The 18835-nt window shown below is 40.6% G+C and overlaps 1 protein-coding gene across 1 annotated transcript; it reads right to left on the bottom strand.

Annotated features, from left to right (window-relative positions):
• Nucleotides 1-15378: 15378 nt before the first annotated feature.
• Nucleotides 15379-18270, bottom strand: DEFB124 (defensin beta 124). The gene is made up of 2 exons (XM_068524742.1): nucleotides 18213-18270; nucleotides 15379-15533 (listed from the first exon to the last, which is right to left on the bottom strand). Exons 1-2 carry the CDS (start codon nucleotides 18268-18270, stop codon nucleotides 15379-15381), a joined length of 213 nt encoding a protein of 70 aa, XP_068380843.1.
• Between the last annotated feature and the right edge of the window lie 565 nt (nucleotides 18271-18835).

Raw genomic sequence — 18835 nt, 5'->3', positions numbered from 1 at the left:
AAATACAAAATCTAAAATTAAGGATTTATTGGTTATGCTTAACAGCAGACTGAGCATAGTAGAAGAAAGAATCAGTAAGTCAAAGACAGATCAATAGGAAATACAGTCAAAGCACAGAGAGAAAAAAGAAATGCAGACTAGAACAGAGCATGAGAAACTTATGGGACAATACCAAATGGTCCAACATATATGTAGTTGGAGTCTCAGAACAAAAAGAAAGAGAGAATGGGGAAGAAATATTTTTTAAAGATAATGGCTGAAAATTTTCCAAAATTGTTGAAAGACATTAATCCACAGACTCAAGAAACTTAGGGAACTCCAAGCAGGATAGTCACAAAGAAAATCAAAATAGCATAGCATAATCAAACTGTTAACAACCAAAAGAAAAAGTACTTCCTGATAACTGTGAATGTTTCAAACAAAACATGTTCAGGAATTTAATGGAGAAAATTAGAAGCCCTTATTGAAAGACACTATAAAAAGCCTAAATTAATAGAGACATAATATTTCACAACTTAGATAACTCAGTATCTTAAAGATGTCAATTCTACACTAATTGTTTCCTAGATTCATTGAAATTCCAGTCAAAAAACTAACAAAATTTTTTCCAGAATCTGTTCAAAATTGTGCACATATAAAAAAATATTTTGTTAGGGACATAGACATAGATGACAAAAATATCAATAAAGCACAAATATAGGATAATGGTTAACTCTAAGAATATAGGAATTGCAAAAGGTAATGCTAATATTCTATTTTTTTATCTGGATGGTAGTTATAGAGATGTTTGTTGTCTTATTGCTTTTTATACTTTTATATATTTTTAAAATATTATTTTGCTTTCTCAATATATAATAAAATCAAGCATTTTAAAAGGAGACAAAACTTATGAACAGAATAAATGCAAAAACTAAATCAGCTAAAAATCCTAGAAAATAAAATATTTGAAAATTACATATCCTATAAAATATTTTTTCAGAATACGTAAAGAACTCTCAAAACTCAATAAAAAGAAACAAAACAATCTGATAACAAAATGAGCAAAAGATTTGAACTGACACTTCACCAAAAAATTTACACATGTAACAAATAAGCACAAGAAAATGGATAGATATTAGAGAAATGCACATTAAAATCACAATAAAATACTGCTACACACATATCAGAGTGTCTAAAATTAAAACAATTGACCATAATGATTGCTGATGAGGAACAAGGGTTGGCAGCTGAAGCTATTGTACACTGCTAGTGGGAATGTAAAATGGTAATACAACCCCTTTGGAAATAATTAGGCAGTTTCTTAAAAAGTTTAATGCACCACAGGATCCAACCACTCCACACCTAGGTATTTACCTAGAAGAAATGAAAACATGTCTACCCGAGGACTTATAAGTAAATGTTCACAGCAGCTTTATTTCTGGTAGCCAAAAACTGGAAAAAATCCAAACGTCCATTGACAAGTGAATGGATAAACAAATTGTGGTGTATCCATATAGTGGAATACTACTCAGCAATAAAAGCGATTAACTATTGAAACTCTGAAAAACATGAATGATTATGGATGATTCTCCAAATAATTATGCCAAGTGAAAGAAAACAGACAAAAATGAATATATATTGTATTATTCCTTTTGTAAAAAACTCTAGAAACTTAATATGTAGTAAGAGTACATCAGTACCAGAACAGGGCAAGAGGAGGAGAAACAGGGAGTGGTATTAAGAAGGGATTACAAAGATACAAAGATGCACAAGGAAACTTTTGGGGATGTTGGATATGTCCATTATCTTGATTTTGGTGATAGTTTCATATGGGTGCACATGTATGATAAAACATCAAATTGCACACTTTAAATTAGTACAGTTTATTATATGTCAATTATACCTCAATAAAGTAAATAAAGAAATAAACAAACAATGCTTTTTAGGAGAAAAAAAAAGGCTAAAGGAAAGTAGATATTTTTAAAAAGAGATAGAGTAACTGAATCATATGTGATGAAACCAAAGAGGTGGACAAGGGCTAGATCTTGGAGGACTTCCCAAGTTAAGAATTATTTTGCAAATATAGATACAAATGGCAGACAACCCATTTCAGGCAACAGATCATCCCCAAATCTTCGGTGTTCCTTCAGCCCAATCTTCTCTGATAGCTATTGCCCATTTGGTAATTGGGCGCCATCTAACTGGAAGACTCCTGGAATCACTGCTGATATCCTGGAAGGTTCACCCAGTCCTTCCCTTCCACTCCCCTCACTCCCCCGCTGTCCTCACTCAGGATCCTCACCATCAATATTTAAACTGAAGCCACACCGCCTCATGATGGCTTGATACGCCAGCTATCACAAAGACAAATTTGGACCTCACACACAGGACGAGAACTCCAGTCTGCTAGCTGCACAGACACTCCTCACTCATTTCAATGATGAGACCCATATTTTACCTGCTGACATTTGTGGAACCCCACTTGTCACATTATAGCAGTTTACTGCACAACCAGTCTTCAACCATTTCTCACCACTTCCATTGCTACTATCCTGGTCCAAACCACTATCATTTCTGACCCGGATTGTTACATTGGCCTCCAACTGATTTCCCTCCTTCTGCCTTTATCCACTTTCAGTCTATTCTCAGTAGAGTAACCAGAGTGATTCTGGCTCTCCTCTCCTCAAAACCCTCCTGTGATTTCTCATCTCACACAGAGTACAGCCAGAGCCCTTACAATAGCCTACAGGGCACCCCCGCAGCCTGGACTCCATTATTTCTCTGACCTCATCTTCGATTACTCTTCCACTGGTTCACTCCACTCAAGCCATCCTGTCCTCTTTGCTATTCCTCAGACGCACCAGGCATCGTCCAAATGTAACCATAAGTGGGGTCCGGCTGCTCGCCGCTCAAAAGCCAATAAAGCTAATAAAGAGCAAGCTTGGCGGAAAGGAAAGTTTATTTTATTTTGGATGCTGGCAACTGGGGGGTTTCAGTATTTTCAAGATAGCTCACAGGATATGGCTCAGAATATTATCTATAGCCCTTGAGGAGGAACTAAAGGTCCTTGACTATGCTTAATGATGAAACTATTATTATTTAGTCTTGTTGGACTGTTTTCCTTTGTTTCTGCATTTTCTCACTTCTCTGATTAAGCTTATCCTTTGGCTAAAGTTTTTCCACAGACAAAAGACAGGCTGAGGACATGGGGGGCAAGGACCATAGGGTCCTGCTGCATTTCACCAACTCACATCCTTTGCAGTTGCTGTTCCCTCTCACTGGCACTCTCATCCCCAATCCCCTGAACGACTCTTTCTAACATCTTTTGGGTCTCTGTTCAAATATCACCTTCTCACTGCAGCCTTCTCCTAAATACCTTATTTTAAATTTTTCTTCAAAAACTGCTCTCTCTTGCTTCTTTTGGGCTTGAATTTCCCCACAGTATGTGTCAGTACCTACCATATTTTTTTCTTTATTTTGTTTATTGCCCCCCATGAGAATGTGATAAAGGTACACTGAACATATGTTACGGTTATCTGTCAAAGACCTGAGCATTAAAATAAATATTTTATTTTACCTAAAGATAGGGTACAGTCAGGAAAACAAAAAAACAGAGTAGGTATTTCCAAAAAAGGGATTTAATACAGGAAATTGGTCACACATTTGTTGGAACACTTGAAGCCAAAAATGAAGTTGAAGTTATCCAGGTGTTAGTAACTACAGGAAGGGGCCACAACTCCTAAGGCCAGGAGACCCTTCCCTCTGCCCTCCAGGTCTTCCAGTTCCATTCCCCACCTTTCTCCACCCAGCTGTCTGACCCCCTGGAAGGACTGCATCAATAGGATCTCCTGCCTCTGGCCTCCCGTTTGGTTTAAGGAGTGGGGTGATCTCAGCAAGGTTTTTGGAGGAGAGAGTGAAGTCCAGGTATTTACCACTTCTGTCTCTGCAGAGTTGCCATCTGAATTAGTTAACTGTCATCCTTGCAGTGTGACTCTTTTCTACTCCTATGCTGCATTGAATTGATGAGGATTGGGCTATGTTGCAAATCAATCGTTTTTTGTTTAGATAGATAGATAGATAGATGATAGATAGATAGATGATAGATAGATAGATAGATCTAGATATCTAGATATAGATAGATATATAGAAATGTTTCACAGTCATTTTCTGAGTTCCATCTGCCTTCTGCACAGGGCAAATGGGAAAAATAAAATGTGAATGTGATAAGAATCAATACCCTTGCATCTTCAAGTGTTTGATGGTGGCTCTAATCTCTGCAATTCCCCAGGGAAACAATATTGCTGTTGGTTCTCTACTATAGTATGTAGGGAAAGTTTCAGTGGCTTCCACTTGTCCATTTCTGCAATAGTAGCCCTCACTCCATAGGTCAGGGAGCCAATGTGAAATTCTGCCAACTACAAAATATGTCTATTCTAATTATACATTCAGAAATGGAGTGAACTCACCGAAGGGTTCAGGGGGATTCAATGGTTCAATTGTGAGATATTCTTGGTCCAAAAATGTAGGTATCATCTGACCTCCATATATCCTCCAATTTTGACACATGGCATTTTGGGTCCCTAGTTATTAGTGTCAACTCGGAAACAGCATTGCCTTTCCCGAGTATAAAATCACCCTGGTAAATGGCCACAGGTGCTTTAGCCTGAAGAAACATTTCCAGTATATACTTGTAGCATTTTTACAGAGTCCTTCCTTCCTCTAAGGGACCAGTCTCCACTTCAGTCAAGGGCCTCTTGGTCTGTGAATTTAAGGGAGAAGCCATGATTCTCTATTGAGGCAAATCAGTAAGGGATTTTTCCTGTAAGAGCAGAAATTTGTCTGTTTTGTCCACTGCTGAATCCTCAGTAGCTAGAATAATGCCTGGCACATAGTAGGTATTTGATAAATATTGGTTGAATTAATGGAAAACAGAAAAAATAGAGTGCTAATGCTAGTGATATGAAAGATTGGAATCATAAGCTTAATACAACTGGGACAATGGAAATCATTAGGCATGCCAAAATCAGGGGATCCTTAGCCTCAACCAGATGTTCATTGGACTGTGGGTTCAAATTAGGAAAAAGTGAAGCAAAATTAATGAACATTTACATAATGCTGGAAATATATCATTGAAAATTGCATCTAAAATGTTGGGAAACTAAGGATTTTTTTAACCATGTCTTAGATCTACTGAACCATAATCTCCATAAAACATATATTCATTTGTTCATTTAGTCATATAACAAATATTTATTGATCACCTACTATTTGCCAGGCACCATGTTGGTAAATAAGACAAACGTGGTCTTTGCCATCATGGAGTCTACAACCTGTGGGAGAAAAAGACATGAGACAAGAAATAAATTCAAATTACATATGGTGGTAAAGGCTATGAAGAGTATAGTGATTGAGAATAAGGGAGGGAGGTCGTGAGGGAGGTGGATCTCCATGAGTAACGAGTGTAACCCTCTCTGAGGAGGTGGCATTTCACCTGTGATCTACAGGATGAGAAATCGTGCTTGCAAAGAGTTGGGAGGGGATTTGCAGAAGAGTACTTCAGGTAGAGCAACATGTGCTCAGGCCATTGAGGGAAGGGTGGCTTGTTCCAGAAACTGAAAGAATGGCTGTGTGGCTAAAGGTGTACAAGGGAAGAGAGATACAAGATGAGATCTGAGAGGCAGGCAGTGTGGTAGATCACACAATACTTTGATATTTGGATTTAAAAGACAAGTTCAGGAACAAATTTATGCTTTAAAGTAGAGAACTGTCTGCCTTCCCTCCAATCACTTGTATTGACTCGCAGTTTCTGCTTCCTCATATTATGCTTTACCCCATCCCTCCTCCCACTACCCACCCTACTCTTCAGTCTTGAGTTTTCTCAAGGCATCTTTTCAGCTTCAACTCCATTTATAAACTGCTTTATTCTCTGTGTTTCCCAATTAAAATTCTTGTAACAGAGAATCTGATTGATCCAGTTAATCATTTTGTACCAACCCATCTCATAGGTCACTGGCCAGCCTATGGGATTAGCTTGGCTTGCACATCTCATGTCCAATCAACTGTGTCTGGGGCAAGGGGAAGGGGACCTTGTGTTATACATATGACTGTCACTTCACCCAAGGCTGTGAGCAGAGAAGAGTATAAATGGATGGCACATGCACAGTGTCCCATATCTTCACATCTCCCTGTATCCTTGCAGTGACTTCTATAGGGAGGAATACGTATGTCTGCTCCTCTCCCCATGAAACAGTGAGTCCCTATGCTTAGAGAGAAATGAACATCAATGAAACATGGGATTCTTGATGGAATTCTGAGGAAGGGGATGGCCCCTCTCTTCATCCCCCTCATGAAATCCCACTAAGTAAGAGCTTGACATTCACTCCTATTCAACCCAGTGCTCCTTTTTATAATAAATATTTTCTGCCCTAAAAAATAAAATTCATAAATATTGTAACCTATCTACTCACAGAATTTCAAGAAAAATAAATTATAATATAAAAGGAGAGAAAAGAACCTATTTTATAATAATATGTATTTCATTGTGTACACACACTTAAAAATGTAATGAAGTAGTCAGATCTTGTGCATAGCGTGAGCGCAACAGCTACAAATGCAGGCCCCAATGGGTGTGTTACGTGTGCAAATTCAAATACAACCTAAAGTGCTTGCTATCTGTGTCCTGACTTTCCAAAACGGTGAACAGCTTTCCAAAACGGTAAAGTTCTAACCAAAACAAAATATAATTATTCCTTGATTTACACCGTAATTTCATTCCAGGAAAATTCAGTGTGCAAAAAATACTTGCAAAACAGCCTTAGATTCTGGGCTCAGAGAATTACAGATGGGCTCTCACCTACATAAATATCGAACAGGACATTTGAATTTGGGGGAGGAAATGGATCAATACTTCATTTTCCAGGACAGTCACACATGTTGCATGCCATTTGTTTTTGTTTTTGTTTTTGTTTTTGTTTTTTTTAACATCTTTATGGGAGTATAATTGCTTTACAATGCTGTGTTAGTTTCTGCTTTATAACAAAGTGAATCAGTTATACATATACATATTTCCCATATCTCTTCCCTCTTGCGTCTCCCTCCCTCCCACCCTCCCTATCCCACCCCTCTAGGTGGTCACAAAGCACAGAGCTGATCTCCCTGTGCTATGCGGCTGCTTCCCACTAGCTATCTATTTTACGTTTGGTAGTGTATATATGTCCATGCCACTCTCCCACTTTGTCACAGCTTACCCTTCCCCCTCCGTTTGGCTTCCCGGGTCCCCCAATCTACAAATTCCAGTAAGGGGTCCATTAATTTGGATGATCACAAAATGCCCCCGGCAAATTCCCAAAGTAACCCCTAGAGGGCAGTATCTCCCCTGTGAGAATCTAGCCATTAACAGAGTCCTCTCTCCCAGGATCGTCTATTCTTTTGAGACAAATGGAGCTGCATCATAAACAAGATAACTTACCCAAATTCAACTCCACGTGCTCAGAGAGAGAGAGAAAGAGACAAGGGGGGTTTTGTTTTTTCATTCAACTTACTGGTATTTTCTTACTTTTTAAATTAAATTAATTTTGCCTTCTTTATTTTTCCTGTGTCTACCTGACCCTTCAAGCAGGATTCTTTTTTAATTGAAGTATAATTGATTACAATATTGTGTTAGTTTCACGTGTACGGCATAGTGATTCAGTGTTTTTGCAGATTAAATTCTGTTATAGGTTGTTACAAGATAATGGGTATAATTCCACGTGCTATACAGTAAATCCTTGTTGCTTATCTATTTTAAATATGGTAGTTTGTATCTGTTAATCCCATACCCCTAATTTGTTCCTCCCCCCTTCCCTCTCCCCCTGGGTAATCACAAGTTTGTTTTCTATGTCTGTGAGTCTGTTTCTGTTTAGTATGTACATCCATTTGTATTAATTTTTAGATTCCACATGTAAGTGATATCATATAATATTTGTTTTTCTCTGTCTGACTTATTTCGCTAAGCATGATATTCTCTAGGTCCACCCATGTTGCTGCAAATGGCAGTATTTCGTTCTTTTTCATGGCTGAGTACTAATCCATTGCTATATATCATATCTTCCTAATCCAATCATTTGTTGATGGGCACTTGGGAGACTTTCAAATATTCACATAAATGGAATCATTCAGTATGTACACCTTTGTATCTGGCTTCTTTTGTTTAACATAATGTTTTTTGAGATTAATTCATGTTGTATGTTTCAGTGTATTGTTATTGTTGTTTACTGTTATCGTACCATATGGATGTAACTCAATTTATCTATTCATGTGTTGTTTCCAGTTATGAGATATTATAAATAAAAACAATCCACTTGGGTTTTTTCCAGTTATGGGATATTATAAATATAACCACTACAAACATTAGGGAAGTCTTTGTATATACATATTTCTGTTCTTGTCAGTAACTCTGCAACTATTTTTCCAAAGTGGTTGTCCATGTTACATTCCCATCAGCAACATATCAGCATTCCAGTTGCTCCATATCCTCACCGACACTCTCTGTGGTCAGCCTTTTTTATATTAATCATTCTGGTGGTATGTAATGGCATCCCATTGTGAATTTAATTTTCATTTCCCTGATGCCTAATGATTTTGAGTATCTTTTCATGGGCTTATTGGCCATTTGTATATCTTCTTTTGTAAAATGTCTGTTTAAATATTGGCCACTCCATTATTAGATTGCCTTTTTCTTACAGATTTGTAGGCATTCTTTATATATTCTGGAAATGAGTCCTTTGTCAGATAAATGTTTTGCAAATATGAACAATAGCAGTCCAAATAAACCAGGAGAATCCCTCCTTGAGCCAGTGGCTGCATGAGTGGGAGAAGGGAATTGTCTCAATCTCTACACAAAGAAGGTACCTGTCAATGAAGACATCACACTTCATTGTGTGATTCCACTGCACAGAGATATTTATCTTTCATAAAAATGGCCCCTAAACATAAACTATTACTTCCTTTGGTGTTATCACCAGAGAAACACGATGTGCTCCATTGATGGAGGAAAGCTCTCTAAGTCAGTCTCCAGAAAGGCAACTTCCTGAACCATTTTCAAGAGTTATTTGGGCCATATGTGATTGTCACCTGGCTCTCAGACTTAAATGTAGCCCTGGCACAATAAAAAATTCCACTCAACACTCTGCCATCAAGAACCCAGGTGGGGAAGGGGGTGGGGAGTCACAAAAACCCACCCTGAACCTCCTACGGTATCCATCATTGTAACTTTGTTCTTTTCCTTTCTTGTAAGCCCAAAGGGATCCAGCAGATCAGCAGGATGAGAAACTCCTCTAACCTCTATTCTAACTGAAGAAACTCTGAAGCATGTGAAAATACATATATATATGAATATTACATATTTTATATATGAGCACTATATATACACAAACATATATTGTAACTTTTTAAAATATACATATAACATTTTTAAAGTTATATAAAAATGTATATATCCATTCTGACAAAATACGTAACAAAAGCTAACAGGGATTATGAAAAAGTGGTGAATATTTTGAAGCTCATCTGTTTTATTTTCCCATAATGTGTTCTAAGCATATTACTCCAGTTATAAAAATTGGAAATTAAAAAAATTGTTCAGGAGGCATTTTAGCGCTAAAAATCTTGTTTTGGAAGACTAAGCACATATGGAAAATGTTCATGATACACTGGCAACTAAGAAAAAAAAACCAAGACACACAAAAAATGTACAGTTTGATTCCATTTTATTTGTAAATCACATTTAATGTTTTTTTTTATTTGTAGGTATTTATGTATAGCAAAAATACTGACGACTTTTGCCTTCTTATTTGTGCTTCTCTGTTTTCTAAGTTTTCTCCATTGAACATGTATTACTTTTACAATTAGAAGAAAAATGTTATTTTAAAAGTACAAAAAGGATGAGCATGGAAGACAAAATCAAGTCCAGAGGACCAGGGTGGAGTGCCAGCTCCACCACTTACTGGGTGTACAACCTGGGCAACTTGCTTAACTAAGAGTTTCAGTTGCCTTACAGAAAAAGAGGGGATAATAATATCCTACGACTGTGAGAATTAAGTGAGATGATGTATGTAAAGCTGTTGGTACTTACTAAAGGCTAACTGATCTATTATTATCATTAGCTCAGCCATTCAGTGATTCTCTGGGGAATGTCTATGCTCTGCGTAGTACTTCTAAGCACCTATACAGAGCAAAAATCCCTCATCCACTTGGCTCACCTTGCACATCTCCAGTGCCATGGAGCTCCCTTCCTCCCAAAGCTTCCCCTTCACTCTGGCCTGTCGTACCAATGGGTGGCTCTTGTTCTACTTCAGAGCTAGTCTTTTTTCTTTTTTTTTTTTAACGTCTTTATTGGAGTATAATTGCTTTACAATGGTGTGTTAGTTTCTGCTTTATAACAAAGTGAATCAGCTATACATATACATATATCCCCATATCTCCTCCCTCTTGCATCTCCCTCCCTCCCACCCTCCCCATCCCACCCCTCTAGGTGGTCACAAAGCACCGAGCTGGTCTCCCTGTGCTATGCGGCTGCTTCCCACTAGCTATCTATTTTACATTTGGTAGTGTATATATGTCCATGCCACTCTCTCACTTTGTCCCAGCTTACCCTTCCCCCTCCCCGTGTCCTCAAGTCCATTGTCTTGTAGGTCTGCATCTTTATTCACGTCTTGCCCCTAGGTCCTTCATGACCGTTTTTTTTTTTTTTTTTTTTTAAGATTCCATATATATGTGTTAACATACGGTGTTTGTTTTTCCCTTTTTGATTTACTTCACTTTGTATGACAGACTCTAGGTCCATCCACCTCACTACAAATAACTCAATCTCATTTCATTTTATGGCTGAGTAATATTCCATTGTATGTATATGCCACATCTTCTTTATCCACTCATCTGTCGATGGACACTTAGGTTGCTTCCATGTTCTGGCTATTGTAAATAGAGCTGCAATGAACATTGTGGTACATGACTCTTTTTGAATTGTGGCTTTCTTAGGGTATATGCCCAGTAGTGGGATTGCTGGGTCGTATGGTAGTTCTATTTTTAGTTTTTTAAGGACCCTCCATACTGTTCTCCATAGTGGCTGTATCAATTTACATTCCCACCAACAGTGCCAGAGGGTTCCCTTTTCTCCACACCCTCCCAGCATTTATTGTTTGTAGATTTTTTGATGATGGCCATTCTGACCGGTGTGAGATGATATCTCATTGTAGTTTTGATTTGCATTTCTCTAATGATTAATGATGTTGAGCATTCTTTCATGTGTTTGTTGGCAATCTGTATATCTTCTTTGGAGAAATGTCTATTTAGGTCTTCTGGCCATTTTTGGATTGGGTTGTTTGTTTTTTTGATATTGAGCTGCATGAGCTGCTTGTAAATTTTGGAGATTAATCCTTTGTCAGTTGCTTCATTTGCAAATATTTTCTCCCGTTCTGAGGGTTGTCTTTTCGTCTTGTTTATGTTTTCCTTTGCTATGCAAAAGCTTTTAAGTTTCGTTAGGTCCCATTTATTTATGTTTTTATTTCCATTTCCCTAGGAGGTGGGTCAAAAAGGATCTTGCTGTGATTTATGTCATAGAGTGTTCTGCGTATGTTTTCCTCTAAGAGTTTTATAGTGTCTGGCCTTACATTTTAGGTCTTTAATCCATTTTGAGTTTATCTTTGTGTATGGTGTTAGGAAGTGTTCTAATTTCATTCTTTTACATGTGGCTGTCCAGTTTTCCCAGCACCACTTATGGAAGAGGCTGTCTTTTCTCCATTGTACATTCTTGCCTCCTTTATCAAAGATAAGGTGACCATATGTGCGTGGGTTTATCTCTGGGCTTTCTATCCTGTTCCATTGATCTATATTTCTGTTTTTGTGCCAGTACCATACTGTCTTGATTACCGTAGCTTTGTAGCATAGGCTGAAGTCAGGAGAGCCTGATTCCTCCAGCTCCGTTTTTTGTTCTCAAGATTGCTTTGGCTATTCAGGGTCTTTTGTGTCAGAACTGGTCTTGACTTGAGGTCCAAAGCTTTAAGTCCAAGTCCTAGCTCTGTGCCTTGGGAGCTCTGTGGCCTTAGACAAGTCACTTTCCCTCTCTGGGCTTGGGAGCCTCATCTGTAAATTATCTTGAGGAATCTTCCGCCCTAGAATTGCTTTGTTTCCCTTGGCTTCTTAGGTGCATTCTTAGGATTTAGAAGCTTGGCCATAGGCTTAGATGAGGGTCTGTTAGGATACTGCATGGGAAATAGCCCTGCAAATGTGTAAGCTTCAGAAAACTATCTCATCTGTTTTGTCTTGTTTCAACCTTCAGAAGGACAATGGCTGCCTCTGACGTGACTGAGAGAAACTCGGCATCACTTCTGTAGAATTCCCACCAAAAATGCCAAAGCTGGAGCCAATCATGAGGAAACATCAGACAAACTCAAACTGAGGGACATTTCACAAAGCAACTGGCCTGGATGCCTCAAAACCGTCAATGTCATGAAAGACTACAGAACTATTCCAGATTAAAAGAGATCAAAGAAACATGACAACTGAATGGAATATGTGATCCAGGGATTTTCTGCAGCTAATCTAAAGATTAGACGATAGAAATTTGTCAATGTTAATGTCCTGATTTTTATAATTGTACTGTGGTTATATAAGAAAATGACTTTGGTTTTTAGGAAAAATCCGCTGAACTATTTAGGTATAAAAGGGTATCATATCTGCCATATATATATATATGAAACTATATTCCTGTATAATGACATATGTATGTGTGTATATGTATATAGATGTATTCATATATATATATGAAACTATATTCACGTATAATTATATATGTATGTGTGTATAGGTATATATATATGGGGGAGGAAATGAAAAGGTTATAGTGGTAAAATATTCATATTTGGAAAAACTGGGTGAAAGATCTACAGGAATTCTTTGCACTATTGCAGATTTTCGGTAGGTCTGAAATTCCATGGAGAAGGCCAGTGGCATGCCTCTTGCTCCATAGAAGTGATAGCGATTGCAGCAGCTTTCACTTGCTGAGCACTTATAAAGTGCCAGATGCTCCCATCTGACCCCACAGCTACCCCACAAAGAGCTGTCATTATGCCCATTTTGAAGAGCAGGATCCTGGCATCAGACAGGGGAAGTGACTTGCCCCAATCACATGGCCTGTGGCCTGTACATGTCAGAGTATGAACTTGAGTCTGTCTGACTCCTCACTCCTAGAAGTCATTACCATCTCCACTGCATGAAGGTCACAAATTCCCTTGCACTACATCTGGGAGTGTACAAAGAAAACACAGCTTCTTTATTCTTTGTAAAACAACTGAGGGGGAAGGGGTCTGAGCACAGAACTAAATTTAGTTCAGTCCAGCTTAATTCAACAATTTAAATAGTCTCTTGAGGTTTCTTGAGTTCTGAGGGACTTAATCTATTTGGTAAAATTGCTCAGGGATTCGGATTCCTCCTCTCCTCTCCCTGCTCCTCCCAATTATGGTGGCCGGGGTAAGAATGAGGAGGTTGGATGGTCCAGTGCTGGCTGGCATCTGCTGGAGTCTGGGTAGTCTGAGTCTATCACTGAGAACATCCACTGCTTCCAGCTCAGGTCAAGTCGTTGGTGAACTGGTCTGGCATCCCTCAGACTCACTGAGGCCTAGTGGGACAGGAGACTGACACGTCACTTCATGCCAGCTCTCTGTCATTCTGTGGCCTTGTCTGGGGTTCTTATCCTCTTTCTAGGCTCTAGACATCAAGCCCACCTCGCCCCCACCACACTGGGTCCTAAAACAGGCCCACTGGCAATCAGTTCAATGTCTAGGCCACCCAGAAACTAAGGAAGGTACAGAGGCAGGACTGATATTCCGGTGGTATGCTTTGTTATTAAATAATGCAGTGCTTCCCTCCTGGTTGGTAAAAGGTGCTGCCCCAAGCCCTGGGGTGTCTCCTCCTCCACTCCAGCTGCTTCTGTCTAACCTAGGGATCCCCAGATCCCTCTCATATCAGAAACTAAAGAGTTAACACCTGGCACAGCAGGCGGCCTCCAAGACTGTGCTCCAGCCTCAGGCTCAGCACCCCTTCTGAGGTTAAGTACTTTGAAATTCACCACTCCTCTCTTAGCCTGGCCATGCAAGGTCCATTCTCCTATTCCAAGGCTACCCTGACCTTCTCCAAAAACTCTCAAAGGACAGTGGACAAGAGCCCTTCTGCCCTTGGCCTTCCCCTCAATTTGTGCAACGTGCCTGCCCCTTTCCGGGCTCAGTCACAGAGAGAAAGTGGGCCAACACCAAGGGTCTTCTCCAACTCCCTTTCTCCCAAGCTCAAGTTTACTATAGAGGCTAAAACAGCTGGATAATTTCTTTCCCAGCCTCCCTTACATCAGGAGTAGCCCTGTGACACAGTTCTGGCCCATGAGAAGTAAGCAGAAGTCTGCTGAGGGGGATTCCAGGGAAAGTTTTTGCTTTCCTGGTGCAAGTGAGAAACTAGCCCATGCCAACCCTCCCCCACTTCCTGCTTTAAACAAGGACGTTATGCCTGAAGTTTTGGTAGCCATTTGCTACCCAAGAGGATCCCAGATGTTTGCCCTGACATGGTTGCTACCTACCTCCAGATTTCTTTTGATGTAAGAAACATAAGGCTCTACAAGTTGAGTTTCCTATTTTTTTCAGCCAAACACAATCCTGATACAGGGTAATTAGAATGCACGTCTGTCTACCTACTTCCCGGACTCCGCTCATGTTTTCTCCCTGCCTTGCTGTTCCCAGTTCCTCGGTCCTGGGAGAGGCAGACTTTTCCTCTGTCACCCCTCCCTGCATATGTGAAAACTTCGCTTTCATAAAATCCTCATGGTCCTTTCTACCTGGACAGCCTCTTGAAATACTAACGTAGAGGATAAATGAACATAGAAAAATCCTTTCACTCTTCAACAGGCCCTGCCTTTCAAGCCGAATGTACCATCTCATTCTGAACACCAGAGGCTTATTATTAACTCTATTATTACTAATTATTACCATTATTATCTCTTGTTATCATTACTATTAACTCTTATTATCTCTATCTTTCTTTTTGCATTCCTTCTATAAACTCCGAATCTCCTGATATTATCATTATCCCCATTTTACGGATGAGGAGACTGGGAAGGCTTATGGAAGTTGAGTAATTTTTCCGGAGTTAGATGGAGTGAAAGTGATACAGGCTGGACCGGAACCATTTACAGTGGTCATTAATGCCCACTCTCCTCGGATACCTCACTTCCCTCCATCAACCATCCCTCCAGCCCTCCCACATTCTGGACCTCCCCCACCCCTCACCCCAGCCCCAGGGGTGGCAAGGCAGTGACAAGAGGAGACAGCTGGCAGCTTGTGTTTTATTGGAGAGCAAGGATGTCAGCCCCAGAACCAGCTAAACATTTGCAGGCTTGGAGGCCAGAGGCTTAAGTCCATAGGGGAGACAGCACAGGGAGGCATCCGGGCACAGGTGCATGTAGGTTTCGTACTTCGTGCAGTAAGGCCGGCAGGCCCCGTGGCCCTTCCAGCACCGTTTGAATTCACTTCTCCCTATGCAGGGGAAGACCCCAGGTCACAGAGCCACCCAGGGGTTGCAGGTTATATCACTGGTCACAGATTTAACTAGAGATCAAGGTCACAGGTTAGACCACTGACCACAAGTTAGACCACAAGCTACCAATTAGCTCTTTAGTCATTTGTTAGATAGACTCTGGTCGTAGAGCAGCCCTCAGGTCATAAGTTAGGCCACAAAACAAGAGCTATGACCACAGGTCAAGGGTTAGACTAGAGGTAACAGGCTAGACCACTAGCCATAGATAACACAATCAGTTATAATTTAGACCACAGATCTCAGTCGAGGTTAACCCACACATCATAATTTAAACCACTGGTTACAAATCAGAGATGAATTTCTCATCCAGGTTAACCCACACCCCAAGTACACTCTAAGCACTTTTCATAAAAACAGTATTCGATTATAGTTTGTCTTAGTATAATCCCAGTATATGGGTGAAGGAAACCAAGGCACAGAGAGATTAACAAATTTGCCCAAGGTCACACAGCCATTAAGGAGCAGAGCCAGCCTTCAAATCCAGGCCATCTGGCTCCAGAGTCCAGACTTGTAACCATTATTCAAACTGCATTGTACACATGGGGACCTGTTTAATGTTAGGATTTAGTGAAGAAATTTCCAACCATGGGCCATGAAAAAGGTGAGGCTTTGGGTCAAGATCCCCTCCAAGTGTCTTTGGTCACAGCATGGGGTGGGGCAGCTCCTTCATTTATTCATTCAGCAAACATGGGGCACTGGGAGTATCACAGTGAACAAGGTGGCCATGGTCCATGCCCTCAAGGAGCTTCCACCTGACAGGGAAGGGGGTTAAAACCCAAGCAAATAAATACAATAAGTAGAGTTGCGGTAAGTGCCCTGAAGTAAGTGATCAGGGTGCTGTGATGCAATTAGGGCAGGTGTGGGAGGTGAGGAGAGAGGAGGACAACTTAGGCCTGTCACAGTGATATTTCTAGATATATGACCCAGCAACTCGGAAGAACTGGGACTGAGTAGGAGGTGGAGGGAAAAAACTTCCCTGCCTCACCCTGGATTAAAAGAGATCCCAAGGAATCCTCACATGATACCTTGGGCCTACCCATAAGTGTTATTCAGCCCATCCTCATCCTGCCAAGGTAGAGAATCTTACAATGATACAGAGCTGGCATCAAAATCTCTATGAGGCAAAGAATCCACGCTCCAAAGGGGGCACACAGTGCAATGGTTAACGGTGCGGTGTGAACCCAGCTCAGACCCCCTGCGTCCAAATCCCAGCTCTGCCATTTCCCAGCTGAGTAACCTTGGCCTCAGATTCATTTTCTGTACAACTCTCTTTCAGAGGGCAGTTATAGGCGATTTAATCACTTTAGCACAGTGCCAGGCACATAGTACATGCTCAATAAATGGAAAGCAAAGTTATCAGAATGACAGCTTAGAGAGTTGGAGCACCCAGGGCTCATTCTAGGCCAACCCCTCTCATGTTTCAGGTAAAGAAGGGAAGGGATTTGCCCAACTTCTTCTAACCAGTAAGTGGTGGGTCTGGAACCAGAACCCAAGACCTTGACTCCCAGGTGAGGGCAGTTCCTATAACAACTACTCTTAACACACCATCGCATTTCAACCTTCCAACAACCCTGAGATACAGAAGTTATTATTTTCTCCTCCATGATCCGTTGCCCCCTCCTCATATCTTGGACTTCACCTCCATCCACTTTTCTCCTCGTGCTCCCCGCTCCGGCCTCCCTGGCCTCCTCACTGCTCCTCAAGCACATCTATCACCTCCTGCCCCCTGGTCCTTGCTGCTTCCTCTGCCTGCAATGATCTCCTTCGTACTCTCACTGTAATCAGATCTCTGCTCAAACTCACCTCACGTAAAATAAGACATCTGAAATTTACTTCAAAATAATTCACCGAGGAAGAGGGAGCAGGTGAATAACAAAACAGCATTGGTTCAAGTTAATAATTGTTGAAGTTAGGTGATGGATACATGGGGGTTTTTATACTACTTTTTGATTTATGTTTGAAATTTTCTAAAATAAGAAGGGTTCTTTTAAAAACTCATCATTATGTTATTCTCCATTTTTGCATGTTTACATTTTTCCATAATAAAAAGTTTTTTTAACTTGCTTTGTTCGTTGTATTATTCTCTCTACTTTCATGTACACTTGAAATGTTCCAAAATAAAAAAAAATTTTTTTTTAAAGTATCAGAGGTCTTTTTCAACCATCCCCATCAGCTCTTCCATCACTCCCCACATGCACCTGACACACTAACCTTTTGTCTTGCTTTTATTCTTCGTAGTACCAATACTTATCTCTAACATATTATATGTTTATTTGGTTATTTTCTGTCTCTACTAACTAAAATATCAGCTCCATGAAAGCAAGAACCTTGTTTGCTTTCACTGCTTGATTCCCAGAAATTGTAATAGTGCTTGGAACACAGTAAATATCTTTATAATGAATATTTGTTGAGTAAATCCCATTTTAAAAATGAGGAACCAGAGGTATAGGCTGATTCAGCAACTCACTCTAAGCTGCCCAGCAAGTCAGTGGTGAGGCCAGAACTTAAACGCTGGTCTAGGCCTCCTCTGTCCCCCAGAAGCTGAGAACCTATCCTTCATTTCTACACATACACATATACACATGCACAAACACACACACATACACAGGTGATGTTACCTGGCGGCACATGAACCAGGACCAGGAGAGCCACAAAAAGCAGAAGCAGCTGTGTCATGGCCACAGGGCTCTAGACGGGGGCAGGGGGCCACTGGGGAAAACACAAGAGAAGAGGAACCAAGCACACCGAGTCTTGCTGCCTGTGGCCCAGCCTTTATTGGGCTGCAGATCAAGGCAGGAGTGTGGGCAGCAGGAGACCTAAGTGGGAGTCTGAGGCCCTGTGGTTCCAAGGATATAGTGGATCTCAGCCAGGCTACATGGGGAACTGATCGGCCATACCATCTGGAGGTTGCTGAGCTCTGAAGCTGGGGACAGAATGTCCTGAAGCAATGCTTGGGGTCAGAAACTGTACCTCTTCCCCACCTGAGAGGGTGGGGAAAGCCTTGGTTTCAGAGAGACCTGGTTCAATGCCAGCATCTCCCTCTAATCACTATGATACCTTGGACAAGTCACTTAGCCTCTGTGAGCTCCAGGTTGTCATCTAGGAAATGATGACAGGCCCCCCTTGCAAGACTAAATACATGGAGGTTCCCTTCCCATGCCGAAAACACGGGACCAGAACTCACTGATGCATTCAAACAAGCAGGTACAGTTGACCCTTGAACAACACAGGGGTTAGGGGC

Source organism: Eschrichtius robustus, chromosome 16 (assembly GCF_028021215.1).
Source record: "Eschrichtius robustus isolate mEscRob2 chromosome 16, mEscRob2.pri, whole genome shotgun sequence".
Classification (NCBI taxonomy): domain Eukaryota; kingdom Metazoa; phylum Chordata; class Mammalia; order Artiodactyla; family Eschrichtiidae; genus Eschrichtius; species Eschrichtius robustus.
The sequence above is the reverse complement of the archived record's forward strand: the minus strand, read 5'-3'. Positions and strand labels throughout refer to the sequence as shown.